Source organism: Sceloporus undulatus, chromosome 3, assembly GCF_019175285.1.
Source record: "Sceloporus undulatus isolate JIND9_A2432 ecotype Alabama chromosome 3, SceUnd_v1.1, whole genome shotgun sequence".
In the NCBI taxonomy this organism is placed as follows: domain Eukaryota; kingdom Metazoa; phylum Chordata; class Lepidosauria; order Squamata; family Phrynosomatidae; genus Sceloporus; species Sceloporus undulatus.
The window spans coordinates 72,835,044-72,849,647 of record NC_056524.1 but is presented as its reverse complement, the minus strand read 5'-3'; the positions used below and the strand labels follow the sequence as shown (position 1 = coordinate 72,849,647).

Sequence of the window (14,604 nt, the reverse complement as noted above, 5' to 3'; positions counted from 1 at the left end):
TTTGGACTGACAGTTTTGCTTCCACTCCTCCTAACCCACTTTATATGTAGGGAAGAGGTGGGGCAACAGTCAGACTGGATGTGGACCAAAGCACCAGGGGAAAAAGCATCTATGGAAGCCATGGATGTCAGGGGTAAGATGGAGATTCACTCTTGTGAAATTCTTTGCAAACAAGTTTGATATGCAATTCTACAGTAAATACTGTCTGTCCCAAGTCTGCTCTAGAATGGTAAGGGCTAGAAAAACAATCTGCTTAGAAAATCAAGCTGGATCCCCCAGGACACTGAATTCTGAAAAATATATTCCATCTTCCTCACAAGGTGTTGTCTGTCACCACTACAATTAAAAAATCTTATCTAGAAAGCCATTGAGCATGGCAAGAAAAAAAAATATTGAATAAAAGCACTTACCTGGCATCCATGTTTCAATGACATGTACAAGCTGTGATATGTTGTTTTGATAACTCCTCCTAAAAATTTAGAAAAATATTGCACAAGTTGTATTCCCTTTCCTTTGAAAGATAATAAAAAAACCCTAAACCTCTTTTTGTTTGATCAAGTCTCCTAATATAAAAAAAAAAGCTTTTTGTGACTTTTTTCTCATAATTAAATCACCAATGGAGGACAAAATCAAGCCCTTAAAATCAGGCTTTTCACAGTTAGATATAAAAACATCCTGAAAAAAGAGAAGATGAACATTCAAATTAAGCTTAAACTGTGAGGAAACTACAGGGCCTTTTTAGATTTCGGACCACAGCATAGCTATTAAAATCCCCACAAAAACAAACTGAAGTTAAGAGATCTTCTTTCAAATTCTGGAGATACTCAGCATGCATCCCACAATCCATCACAACCTTACATAGAAAACTACTATTCTGTTCTTGGAATTCTTTTTTCTTAAAAAATATACAAGTGTTATTAAGGTTTCATAAAAAGTTTTAAGAATTTTAAATTAGAAAATGTTAGGAAGTATTCAATGCTTGATAAAAAATCCATGGGATATGGAGAGGCTGACTCAAAACAGAAAGTTAGTTTTAGTATTAAATAAAAGAAGCCATACAATGTGTGCTTATCCTGGCAACATGGTTGTACAAGGTAACCCCTTTCTGTGGAGAGAGTATTTCCAAAATCATAGAGTTGGAGAGACCACAAGGGCCAGCCAGTCCAACCCCTGCCATGTAGAAATCTCAATCAAGCATCCATGAACATGATGGCTATCCAGCCTCTGTTTTGAAAGACCTTCAAGGAAGGAGACTCACTACCACTCCAAGGGAAGCTGTTCCACTGTCGAACAGCCCTTTACTGTCAGGAAAGTTCCTCCTAATGTTGAGGGTGGAATCCTTTTCCTGCAGTTTTGCATCCATTGTTCGTTCTTAGTCTCTGGAGTAGCAGAAAACAAGTTTGCTCCCTCCTCATATGACATCCCTCAAGTATTTAAACTGGGCTATCATATTCAAGGCTTTGTACAGGACTTTGCGCAAGTGGGAATTCCTTCCCCAGAAATATGCACATGAATCAGCTACACATACAACGTAACAGTAACACTCCATCCTTTATAATACAGTTTTATTATGGATGGTTGGGCATACCCTGAAGTTAGTGGTTTATCCTGCAATCCACATACAATTAAAAATAGTCCTTTCCATATTTTCCAAAAGCTCTTCTTGGCTAAGCTCCCTTGAAGGCAACCAAAAAAGAAAGAAAAAACTGCATTAGAGGAAAGTTGCAAAGTTATACTGTGCCACAACAACTGCTACCCCGTATACAATGTGTTATCTCTTTCCTCCCGGATAAACATATGGTTTAAATTATAAGCCCACGACTATTACACACAAAGTCAGTTTTTGACACCTTCTTTTCAAATGCTGTAGTTCGTCTGTAAATTTCCTTGTGGATTTTTTGTATTTACCAGGTCTCCTTCCCCTCTGGTAATCAAGTGCTGTACCTCGTGTTATGGCACCTCCAAGTTCCACCTTGCATGCTAAGGAAACCTTGTAGTACTACAGTTGGTACCCCGGGATAACGAAATCCACCGCCTTACGAAATTTCCGGGTTACCGAAAAAAAAAATTCATAAACAAAAATTTTCGGTTTTCAATTTTTTTTTTTCGGGTTTTACGAAAAACAAAAATTTGGTTGCTTTTCGGTCGCTTTTTTTCACACGGAATTTCGCGGCTTTTCCCACCCGGCTAGCGCTATGGGCAATTTCCCTGCGCTTTTCTTGCGAAAGATTCCGGTTACGAAGGGCATCCGTTTGGAACGATTACTTTCGTAAACCCGGTGGTACCACTTGTACCTTCTGGGACTAACCAGGGCTCCATTCCACCCTGCCAGCCTTAAACCACTATGACTCTGCTTTAACTGCCAGGGCTCCATGCTACAGAATCCTGGAGATCTTGTTAGGTTGTCAACAGCAATTCTATGAATTGGAATCCCCCAACAGGGTTTTTTTCTCAACTTCAGGCCTTGTGTCCGCCACGGAAAAATTAAATCCTGTTTGACACCACTTTAAACTGGCAGCCACAAACCAGATTATTTTCTGCCAGCGGCCAATGGTTTTTTGCCAGTTTCCTCCTCTGAAATATAGCCTTACCGCACCTGGTACTTCATTACCTAGTCTTCACCCAAGTAGGAAACCTGGCTGACCCTGCTCAGCTTCCAAAATCAGACCCCAAGATTCTGTGCTTTTCGGGTTACCTTGGCCAATTCCATCCTTGTGGCTCCTGGGATTTGTATTTCAGACGGCCTCGCTTTTCCCCTTTGTACCAGGGAGTGCTTGGTCCTCTCCAACCTAACAAAATCCCCATTGAATTCTTGTCAAGCAGGGCCTCAGCATTTTTTTTTTTTTGTTTTAAAGCAGTATTAACTGCATTAAATCCTCCAAACCGTTGTTAGATGAACAGGATGCATGGTGCACTTCTAGGAAACAAGCCCACAGCCAAAGGAGACCAGGCCCCCACAAAATCTGGAGACAGTCCAAAAAGCGAAAAAAAAAAATGGAGGACTGACCAAAAGGAAAGCTAACCCCCTCCCCCAAACAACACCAACATAAAATGTAAACTCTGTTCTAATAACCATTCCCTGAAAGCACTTTATTAACTGACCTCGGCTCAAACGCTAGGTGGATTCTGGGAAGTGTAGTCCTGAGAGACACCTGACGCTTCCCTGCCAGTGCCACCATGAAACTAACAATTCCCAGCCCTGAGCCCAGGCAAGTTTTTTTTAAAAGTGCCTCCCTCATTACTAAGAACACAATGGTTTCCCAATAAACATTAAAACAACTGTGCTTCTTTTATTGGATTTTGGAACTTCAGCTCCCAGAACCCCACACTCTTGGCTTGACATGCTGAGGCTCTGGGAAAAAAGAAAATGAAAGTCCCAAAAAAAACCCCCAACCCTTTAAAAAGGCACTGGTTTGGGGTGACTACTGTTTAATAGTCGTTAGTTCGCTCAAAATGGAGGGGCGCTTTGGGAATTCCCTGGCGGACCACCATGGAGGGCGCGCCCCGGGCAAAAGGATGAACCCCACGTGTTCCTGGCATGTTCCTACCCAATGGGTTCTTACCTGGTTTTGCGGAGGGTGATGTAGACCAAGAACGCTTTTTTCGGGCCCCCGGTTCTCGGATCCTCTTTCTTCGTTTGGCGGCCAAGCGCTGAAGCGAAACTGGATCTCTGGGGGCTGCGAGGCAGAGGCAAGAGGCGCGCGGGAGGCAAAAAGCCGGCGGAGCCATGATCGAACACGCACACAGCAGGACCATTACTCTCTTTGGGGGCGGAGCCAGGACGCTCCATTCGAACCGCTCGCCGATGACGTCACAAATCGCCGCCCGCTGCAGGCCAACGTCTAGGACTCCGCCTTGCGTGCAAAAAAAGTTCCTGCTGCTGCTGCCTTTGCTTCTTCCACGCAGAAAATAATCCGCTTGAGACCCCCTTCCCGCTTTATTCTGCCCCTGGAAATTCTTATTTATTGGCACCAGAGCTCTCTGAAAAGAAAAGCTAATGTCTTCTCACAAAAACTTACAAGTCCCAGGATTTCCTTAGCGCTGAGCCCGGATATTTCTGCTTGTGTTTTTTCTTGGATCTTTGAAAAGCCCTTCTGACTTATTATTGTCAATTAATTAATAATTAAACTTTATTTAAAAAGCGCTATAGAGTTTACAACATAGCAAATAAAATAAATAGAAACTAAAAATGGGCCCTGCTGTTGAGAAAAAATGAATACAGTACAAATAATACCACAAATACCATTGCAACAAACAAATACGACAACAGATAATAAAACAGGCAACACCACTAAACAATCTCCTGGGTTCAGAGAAATGTGCCCACAAATAGTGCAAATTTGCCATTACCTTATTGAGGCTGAAAGGGCCTATTCCTGATCACACATTGGTCCAAAAAACACACTATGATCCAGTTTGAGACCACTTTAACTGCCCTGGCTCAGTGCTAGGGAGATTTGTAGCTTGTGGCACCAGAGCTCCCTGCAGAGAAGGCAATAAGTGTCTCACAAAACTACAGTTCCCAGAATTCCTTAGCATTGAGCCAGGGCAGTTAAAGTGGTCTCAAACTGGATTATTTCTGCAGTGTGGATAATAATAATAATAATAATAATAATAATAATAATAATAATAAAAATTATTTGTATCCCGCCCCTCTGAGAACAATCGGGGCAGCTAACAAAGTTAAAAATGCAGAACATATAAAATCCCTAATACCCTCCCCTCCTTAAAAAAGTATTAAATCCAATACAGATTGGTCCTTTCGCTCCCCTTCCTGATCTCAGAGAACAAGCACAGCCCCTTCCTTAGGGTTTCCAATCCCCACTCACTGGGCCAAACCAATAATAACTCATAGGGGTTGTACAAACACATGGTGAGTCCTATATAGATCCCCAAATCGATAGTCATGCTCAAGGTGTTCCTCTGCATTATCATTTCCTGCACAAGCTACTGGAGCAAAATATAAGGTTATCGCCTTAGAGATAAGAACAGGTAAATTCCTTGTACTGTAATTTCTGTATTGCATTTGCTTCTATTTTGTATTTTTGCTGTGTTTGCCCCCAAATTTTTGGATTACAGTTCCCATTCTCCATTACAATTGGCCATGCTGGCAGTTGGGGCTTTTTCACACTAAAAAATGATAGCACTTTCACAGGTTGACCAGAGCAGAGGCCATAACCACAAAGGAGGACAAGGCACTGCAAAATGTGGGATATTACAAAGCAAAAGCTAAAAACACTAATACAAATTCATTTCGTATGGTTTATTGACATCTCTATTACGTACACTGCATTTTATTATGTACTCAACTATATTTTACTGATGAACTTCATTAAAATACCTTGTTAGCTTGCAGAATACTTACAGAACTCTGAGGAAGACAAATACTTAAAATTATACCAACAAGCCCTTGACTGAATCTACAGTTAAATTATTCCTTTCATTTCTCCATTGTGCTGAAATTAAGGAGAGGGAAAAAAAAACCTTTCAACATTTGCATTGTGTCCTCAAGCATCCCATTGCCTAACAAGTTTGCTGTCCTTGAGCTCTGGGTGCGAGTCTTGCCTGCTGCTATTCTTAAGGGGAAAAAGAACTCTAAATCCATCCTCTCCTTCCTTATTTGCACTGGGAACAGGCTTCCCAATAGATGCATATCGCAAAGGGGAACGGTAAGGTGGTGCTACTCAATGTGCTTCGTAGTCATGCTCAAAATGGAGGACATTTTGGAATTCCTCTTGGACAGAATATAATAGGACATGCCCTATTGAAATATATTGAAATATAGGACATGCCCTGGAAAAGGAGGATGCCTGGTCACTCTGCAGTTTCATTCCATTCTAACAGCTAAGGCTGCCTTTCTTCAGAGGGGGTTTGCCCTTGTCATCCTTTGAGGCTGAGAGAGTGTGACCTACCTGAGCTCATCCAGTGGGTTTCCATGGCCAAGACAGGGTTCAAACCCAGTGTCCAGTGCCCAAACCATTACACCATGGGGCATCTATAATTGTTTTTAAATATACTTTTAGTCTATTATTTCTCAGAAGATGCCAGCGACAGATGATGGCGAAACGTCAGAAATAAACTCTTCTAGAACATGGCCACATAGCCCGAAAAACCCATTAAAAACTTTACTTTTAGTCTGTTTGCCAATATTGTTGTGAAAATCTTGTAATCAATTTTCAGTAGCGATATTGGTCGATAATTGGCTGGGTTTTCTAAATTTTTAATTTTCTTTTGGGATTACTACTATATTAGCCTCTTTCCATGCTTCAGGCACTCCTTTCTCTATTGTGATCTGCACTTAAATTAGATTTTAGGGGAAGAAATACTCAGACATGGTTTGCCATTGCCAACCAATAGCATCTGGTGTTTCCTGTTAGGCCTCATCCGCACTGAAGGGACGATGCAGTTTGACACTGCTTTAAATGCTGTGGCTCAATGCTATAGAATCCTGTGGGTTTCCATGGCCATGGAGTTTATCACACTAAGGAGATAAGGAGTTTATCCCATGAATATCCTGCAAAAATTGCGTAATTATGCAATACGATTTCACACGACGTCGCACAAGACCCACCATTAAAGTGGTCACTAAGAAGCATTAACGTGCATCTTTTTACTTTTGGGATTTCAGCGACAATGCATTTCCGGCATCACTTTATTTGAGCAATTGCGTGTGATAATCATTCACACATATACTCGCCATTTTCTCTTTATTTGCGGGACACTTTAAACGTGCTTTAATCTTTCTTTAATACCAAAATTAGCCCTAGTGCGATAAACTCCTAAATTGGGATTTGAACTCTGGTCTCCAGAGTCTTAGCCCAACGCTCAAACCACTACACTGCACAGGCTCACTAAACTACAAATCCCAGAATTCACAGGGTGTGGGTGTGGTGAGTTGAAGCGGACTATAGCACTGGAAGTGTAATGTGATAGGGTGAGCACACACAGATGCACACGTGCTCAACCCTGTTGTAAGGAAGTTTAGAGCTAAAGAGGCCTTTTTCACATAACAGAAGCGGGTGACTGAATTGTTTTCCCGCCTTCTCCTTAAGCCTGGCCCTGAGGACATCTCCCATTGCCTAGAAGCTTGGTTCTGCTATGAAGCGCACATGGGACTCTGGGGAGGGAATGCAGGTAGCGCAATAGAAATGGGAGGCAGCGCCATTTTCCTGGGATGAGAAGGACTCCTTGGTGGCTGCCCCATTGTTTTTGGAGGATCGTTCCCAACTCTCAGCAAGCAGCACCTGAGGCACCTTTCTTTCTCCCTCATTATCGCTGCTGTTGTTGTGTGCCTCCAGGGATGCATCCACACTGCAGAAATAATCTGCTTCGATACTACTTTAACTACCATGGGATTCTTGTTGAGGTGCCAGAGCAGAGCATCCCAACAACAACACCATACCAAGTCATTTTGGACTTGTGGCGCACCTAAGATGAGCCTATTATGGGGTTTTTGTGGCAAGATTTGTTCAGAGAGGGTTTGCCATTGCTGTCCTCCGAGGCTGAGAGAGTGTGACTTGCCCAAGAAGTCTAACCCCACTACACAAACTAAAATCCCAGAGCTGGGTAGTGTGAAGGGACTCTTGAAAGGCCCTAGCACACAACACTATTATTGGCACTGGCCTCCATTTTAATGGGCACGGCAACACACCATGGAATCCTGGGATTTGCAGTTTAGGGAATAGTAGTTTAGTTTTGAAAGGTGGGACCGATCCTCTAAAACAGGGTGACCAGATGTCATTGCCGCAAAGGAGGACAAGGCACCAGAAATTCAAGAAAAATGGGGGACATGACCAAAGAAAAGCTAAAAACACTAAATGTAAATTCATGCTTCTTAGTCCTGCTCAAAATGGAAGACATTTTGAAATTCCTCATGGACAGAAGGGTTGAAATGTAGGATGTGTCCTGTAAAAGGAGGACATCTGGTCACCCTGTGGGTTTTTATGCTCCAGAAGGGAAGATCAGGGTTCTCCAGAGTCGTAGTCCAACACTCAAACCACAGCTCCATGCTGGCTCTCAGGATGTAAATAAATATGGAGCGGAGAATGTTTAAAACACTCCCTCCCTTAACGAAATGCGAGGTTTCTTTAGGATGCATCTGCACTGCAGAAATAATCCAGGTCGACACCACTTTATCTGCCATGGCTCGTTGCTGTGGAATTCTGGGATTTGTAGTTTGTTGTGGTACCATAGTTCTCTGACAGAGAAAGCTAAATGTCCCACAAAAATACAGTTCTCAGAATTCCCTAGCATTGAGCCACGGCAGCTAAAGCGGTGTCAAACTGGATTATATGTGCAGTGCGGATGCAGCCTAGTGTTTCTATTCTTTGGGGTGTTTGTGTGTATGTGTGTGGTTTTGTTTTTGTGAGGCACAAGATGTGGATACATTGGAATGGTGTCAAGATAACAGAGGGAATGTGAAGACATTATTGGTGTTCAAACAACAGCCACTCCTCAGTTCTCTTCATCGCCTCACCTCACAAGATAGTTGGCAAAGCAGAAGTGGCTATAAAACAACACTCAGGCCCTGAAACAATTGGTGGAAATGTTGTGTGAAATAAGAGGGGGCTTGTTGTTTGTTGTTGTCGCATGCCTTCTAGCCATTTTTTTACTTATGGCGACCCTAAGGGGCTTTTCTTGGCATGTTTCTTCAGCAGGGGTTTGCCATTGCCATTTTCTGAGGCCATTGCCATTTTCTGAGAGTGTGACTTGCCCAAGGTTACCCAGTGGGTCCGTGGCTGAGACGGGATTCGAACCCAGTGTCCAACACAACACCCAAACCATTACACCATTACATTTGTGCTTAAATTGTATTTTTAAATTTTTTTATTTTTGCAGCAAGTAATATACAAAATAATAACATACAAAATAATAATCAAGTTTTGTTTTCTTTCCCATGTTTGTCCAGTGTGTATAAACCTTTGTCATTTAAATCTTATATTCTTCAATTCAAAAGTAATGTTTTTTTTAACTATTCTTCTCTGTATTGAAATCTAGCTTAATTTATGTTGATCACTCTATCTCAGTTCAGATCTGGTTTGCCTTTGCCTGCCTCTGAATGCAACTAACAGCACCTGGTATTTCCTAGAGTAGGCCTCATCTGCATTGAAGAAATAATGCAGTTTGACACCGCTTTAACTGGCGTGGCTCAGTGCTGTAGAATCCTGGGATCTGTAGTTTATTGTGGCACCAGAGCTTTCTTGACAGAGAAGGCAAAATGTCTCATAAAACTACAAATCCCTGAATCCCATAGCAATGAGGCATGGCAGTTAAAGTGGTGTCAAACTGCATTAATTCTGCAGTGCAGATGAGGCTGTAGTCTCCCTTCGAAGTACTAACTTCCTAGTGGTCTCTTTTCTGAAGAACTAATCGGGTCTAATTCTTTTTAGCTTCTAAGATCAGAGGGGATCTGGCGTCTTCACGTTATGTAGTCTGAAATCTTATGTGATTTGACTTCAAAATGAAGGATAGGCACTTTCAAATAACTGGGTTATAAAACAATTACAGTGTGCCCTTGATATCCCCTGGGGCATGGGTAAATAATCTATGGATATAGAGGGGCAGTTTATTCACTCAATATTTTACCAGTTGTGGCTTCTAGTATTTTGGTATTATTATTGTTATTATTATTATTATTATTAAACTTTATTTATAAAGCACTGTAACTTTACACAGCGATGTACATACAATCACTTAAAATGGATAAAATAAACCTGCTTTTGGTGTACATTCTACGAAAATAATACATATTAGTATGTAAAGAGATCATGCAGCATCTCTGAGACTAATCGAAAGAAAAAAATCAACAGCGTGAGCCCCCATAGACCCCAGTCCACCTCCTCAGATGAACTTGATGGAGTGGAAGCCAGGCACAGACATATATATGCCATTGGTATGTGAGGATGCCAGTTCAAGAGCTGGTAGAGCTGTGGAAACAAATGAAAACAATTTACAATGAACTTGTTTCATGGCACATCTGCCTGTTTCATAAAGTAAGAAATTTCCTTCATGGAAGAGATGTTAGAAATAAAAGTGCAAAATGTGTACAGGTTATAATGGGAATATTCCAGGCTCTGATAATTTCCTGGTTAGATTAATAATAATAATAATAATAATAATAATAATAATAATAATTTGTTTTATTTGTATACCGCTATTCCAAAGATCATAGCGGTGAACAGCAAGTAAGCTAATTAGCAAGTAAGCTAATTATTGCAATGTTCTCTCAATGGGGTTTATAAAAAATTGGTGTAGAGACTGCAGTTGGCCAATGGCCATGTGTTGATGAGAGCAGCAAGTGGTGAGCTAAATATATCTATAATACAATATACAATAAACTTTATTTGTATCCCACCTACTCCAGTTAGGATCAAGGCGGTGTGCAGTAAAACACCTTAGTACATAATAAAATAACAATATACAATAACCCCAGGATGTAAGAACAGTTGGAGAGGCTGTGTTTCTTCTGTCTTTGTCATCCTAATGAAGTGTTTTCTTGACTGTGGTACTAAAATTCTTAAATTCCAGTGTCTCCCTTCCCCTTGCTTTGCCATTAAGGTGCCATTTGAAAGCACTGGGAGGCAATAAAATCCTATATTTGTTTTGGACTGTGACGCTGAACACCAGGGTTTGATTCCCAACTTGGCCATGAAACCCGCTGGGTGACCTTGGGTACGTCACACTCTCTCATTCTCAGAAGATGGCAATGGCAGACCTCTGAACAAATCTTGCCAAGAAAACCTCATGATAGGTTCACCTTAGGGTCGTCATAAGTCGGAAATTTCATGAAGGCACACAACAACAACAAATTGTTTTATTGTATTTTGTTATGTATTATAATTTTTGATCCCAATGTTACAGTTTTAATAGTGTTTTTAATAGATTGTGTTTTTATGTAACTTGTTTACTTTCTGAGGGTGTTTGCAATGAAGGGTTTGATATTATTATTATTATTATTATTATTATTATTACTACTACTATTATTATTATTTTGCAGAAAGTCCAGATACAAGGGGAATTTGTTAAAGTCAGAAAAAGAGCTTTGGAAAGGTTGACAACTGAAGTGATGCAGCTGCATGACATTTTGCCCAAACTAGTAAATGGAGATGTCTTAGAGAGCTTTCAGAAATTAGATGCTATTGAAACAAGTGAGTTTGCGATATTAGCAAGTATCATTATTGAATAAATACATTATTGAATGTGTCACTATTAATTGTGTCTCAGTAACAGTTTATGTGGAACATGGAGGGTGTTATTGCACTTAGGTCATACTTGCAGGATTCCCATACTGTCAAATGCTGAACTAGATAAACCTCAAATGCTGACATGACTATCACTCACAGGGCAAGTCTTGCTGTGCTCTAATTCAGTGTTTCCAAAACTTTGGTCCTCCAGGTGTTTTGGACTTCAGCTCCCAGAATTCTTGACCACTGGCCAAGCTGGCTAGGGCTTTTGGGAGATGAAATCCAAAATCCGAAATCCAAATCACCAGGAGGACCAAAGTATGGGAATCACTGCTCTAGTTTGTTGTGTTGGTACCACATATTCTTGAAATAACGATGAAAGCTGGACAAATGAAGACTGAATTATAGTGATGTATAACTTTGATGCTGCACCTTTTCCCAAGAAAAAGATTCCATTGTCAGGTGTGGATAATGCAAAGTGATATGGAGGCAAGAAAATTGCCTGATAGTCTTCTCCCAAATGTTCCCTCACAAACTTGTCTTGGGATAGGGAGGTGAACTAGAATGTAGAAACAGTGGGATCTCCCATTGCTGCTTTTCTCACTCCTTTGTTTGCATCTTTTCATGACAGAGATAAAGCTTAATTAGTCACTTTTTAGAGAATGAGCGAGTTGCCAGGGACAATTAAAAGTCATCTGGTGCAATCTCCTGCTAATGCAGTCATTTTGCTGTTACACCATGCTTGAAAAGAAGCCTTCTAAACCCTTGAAAACTTTTCAGAGGGGACATCCATCATCGTCTCATTGTCAAACAGCTTGCTCTGTCAAGATGTTGTTTCTAATGTTTAATCAGAATTTCAGATCTTTCTCCTCGGTTGATTCCTACCCTGTGGAACAAAAAAGGACAAGCTCACTCCACCATGTATGTGGCATACATCTGAAGGTGGCTGTCATATCCTCTTAAACCTCCATCCTGAAAATACTGCCCAGTTCTCTTCTTTCATCCTTTCCTGTTAGCCCTTGGTCTCCAGGTCCCTTACCAACTTTGGAAAAATTATATAGTTTGATGATTAATTGCTAATACATTTTAGAATTTTGTAATGTTAAACCCACTTTGTATTTTTTTTTCATTTTTGCCCCCTGATTTTTAGTTGTAGAAAGGAAAGATCATGAATTAGAACAGTTGAGAATGGACTGTGAACACTATAAAGCCCGCTTAGAAGCAGCACAAGCAGACTGCATGAAAGAAAAAAAGGTAGATAGAATTTGCATTCACAACAGTTTATTTTCCGTGTAATTGTCTTTTTTGTCTTGTCTTTGAGAGGTACAGTGCAATTCTACACTTGTCTACAAAAAAATAAACCCCACTGGATCAGATACTGCTTGCAATCAGGCACATATGTTCATAGACTGACAGCCTTTGTTAAATGATTAAGCTGCAATCCTACACAGTCGGCCTTCCATATCCACATTTTCTGCATCCATGGATTCAACCATTCATGGCGTGAAAATAACCCAATCCCCCCCCTCAACAAACCTTGATTTTGCTTTTTTATATAACAGATACCATTTTACTACCCCATTGTACATAATGGGATTTGAGCATCCATGGATTTTGGTATCCATGGGTGTGTGTGCACGCGTGTGGAACCAAACCCTAGTCAATACCAAAGGCCCACTGTACTCACTTTCTTCTGCTCAGGCACATACACAATTGTACTATTAATGTATTAGTACACAATGTGAGATTTGCCTGCTGGGTTCTCACCAGGTTTTCACGCTATCTGACATTGAAGAATTAGAGTATTTAAAACTAGTTGCTCTCAGTTGTCAAAGGATAATTTCTTTTTAAGTATACAAAGGTTAAGGGTAAACTTTGTTTACAGTTCTGTTTCCTCAAATCAGGGCTAATTATAATCCCTGTTATGTGCATTTTCCAGCGCCTGTTTCCTGGTTACAATTCTAATCATGCTAATGTTAGAGTGGGGTCCTTTGCACTCAGTAGGGCTGAATAAATATGCATCGGATACCCATTTTCATATGGAATAAGCATTTATGCCACTTAAAAGGTAAAAACATTTTAAGTGGCACATATATGCAATCCATATGAAAATGGGTATCCTATGCATGTTAGCTAGATAAATATAATAATTTTGCCACCATGTAATAGATGCTATTAATATTTGCGTGAGAGATGCAAGAAATGCCAAGCCAGAATCCATAAATATGTTTGCAAGTTCACCACTGGTGAATGTAGCTTTTAAATTAGTGAGAGTACTGCAGTGGGGTCCTCACAGATCTCTTCAGTTCTGAGTTTTCCCAAAGGACATAATGATAACACAGGCAAGACCTTCCCTCTAGGTAGATGACGCTTTGGTGGCAAGCACAAATTTTGCCTGTTTACATTATTTTTACATTACCAGAAAAACCAGAATACAGTGGACCCTTGTTATACGCTGGGGTTTGGTTCCAAGATCCCCTGTGTATAACAAAATCCGTGTATGCTCAAGTCCCATTACATATAATGACATAGCAAAATGGTGTCCCTTATAAAAAATGGAAAATCAAGGTAAATTGATACTTTTTTGGAACATTTTCAAACTGTGTATGCTTAAATCCGTGTATAAAAAATCTGTGTATAAGAAGGGCCGACTGTACATACTTATTAAGCTTCTTGAAATATAGTAATGGAATAATGAAAAGGGAGCAAAAATGGTATAATTGGAATTATTTTTTCTCAGCAAATCACTAGTTTCTACAGTTTGAATTTTTCTTGTCTGAGATGCATGGGACCAGAAGTGTTTTGGTATTTGGATTTTTTGGGAGGGCCTCACGGTTTGGCTATATATATATATGGATGTATATTTGCATATATGTACATAATGCAATACCTTAGAGATGGGACCAAAGTCTAAACACAAAATTCATTTGTGTTTCATATATAACTCATACACATAGCCTGACAGTAATTTTATATACCATATATACTTGACTATAAGTTGACCTCATGTACAAGTCAAGGCAGGGCAGATTTGGAGGCCAAAATTATGGATTTTGATATGATCCATGGATAAAGTAAAATTTAGGGGCATATAACAAAGGATCTAAAGGATGAAGTAAAGGAAAACAATGCCAAAGAACTTGAGAAATTCCAGCAGGCATCACTGTTTGTGCTGACACTAAAGGCTGGATGGATGAGAGAGTAGAGGTGGGTCAGTCCTTCCAGGACAGATTACATTCTTGCCTTTCACCATATATATATTTAACCATATATATATGAGTTAAAGTAGAGTACTTACATTGACCCATGGATAAGTTGACTCAGGTTTTTTGGGTCAATTTTTTGAGTAAAATTTCTAGACTTATACATGAGTATATACAGTACAGTAATATTTTAACATGATTATGTGTATGAAACAAAG

At 40.2% G+C, this 14,604-nt stretch overlaps 1 protein-coding gene across 5 annotated transcripts in view; it reads left to right on the top strand.

Annotated features, from left to right (window-relative positions):
- Positions 1-4,803: 4,803 nt before the first annotated feature.
- LOC121924772 (heat shock transcription factor 2 binding protein) overlaps positions 4,804-14,604 on the top strand; it is a 34,852-nt gene continuing 25,051 nt past the window's right edge. The window contains exons 1-3 of one of the 5 annotated variants that reach the window (XM_042456177.1): positions 4,804-4,992; positions 10,997-11,147; positions 12,334-12,437. In XM_042456177.1, the coding sequence (XP_042312111.1) occupies positions 11,066-11,147; positions 12,334-12,437 (186 nt within the window). In that variant the 5' untranslated portion in view covers positions 4,804-4,992; positions 10,997-11,065. Of the gene's footprint in view, positions 4,993-6,969; positions 7,135-7,500; positions 7,820-8,333; positions 8,540-9,662; positions 9,993-10,996; positions 11,148-12,333; positions 12,438-14,604 lie in introns of those variants that run through there. The other 4 variants (XM_042456176.1, XM_042456175.1, XM_042456178.1 and 1 more) reach the window with 4 other exon arrangements.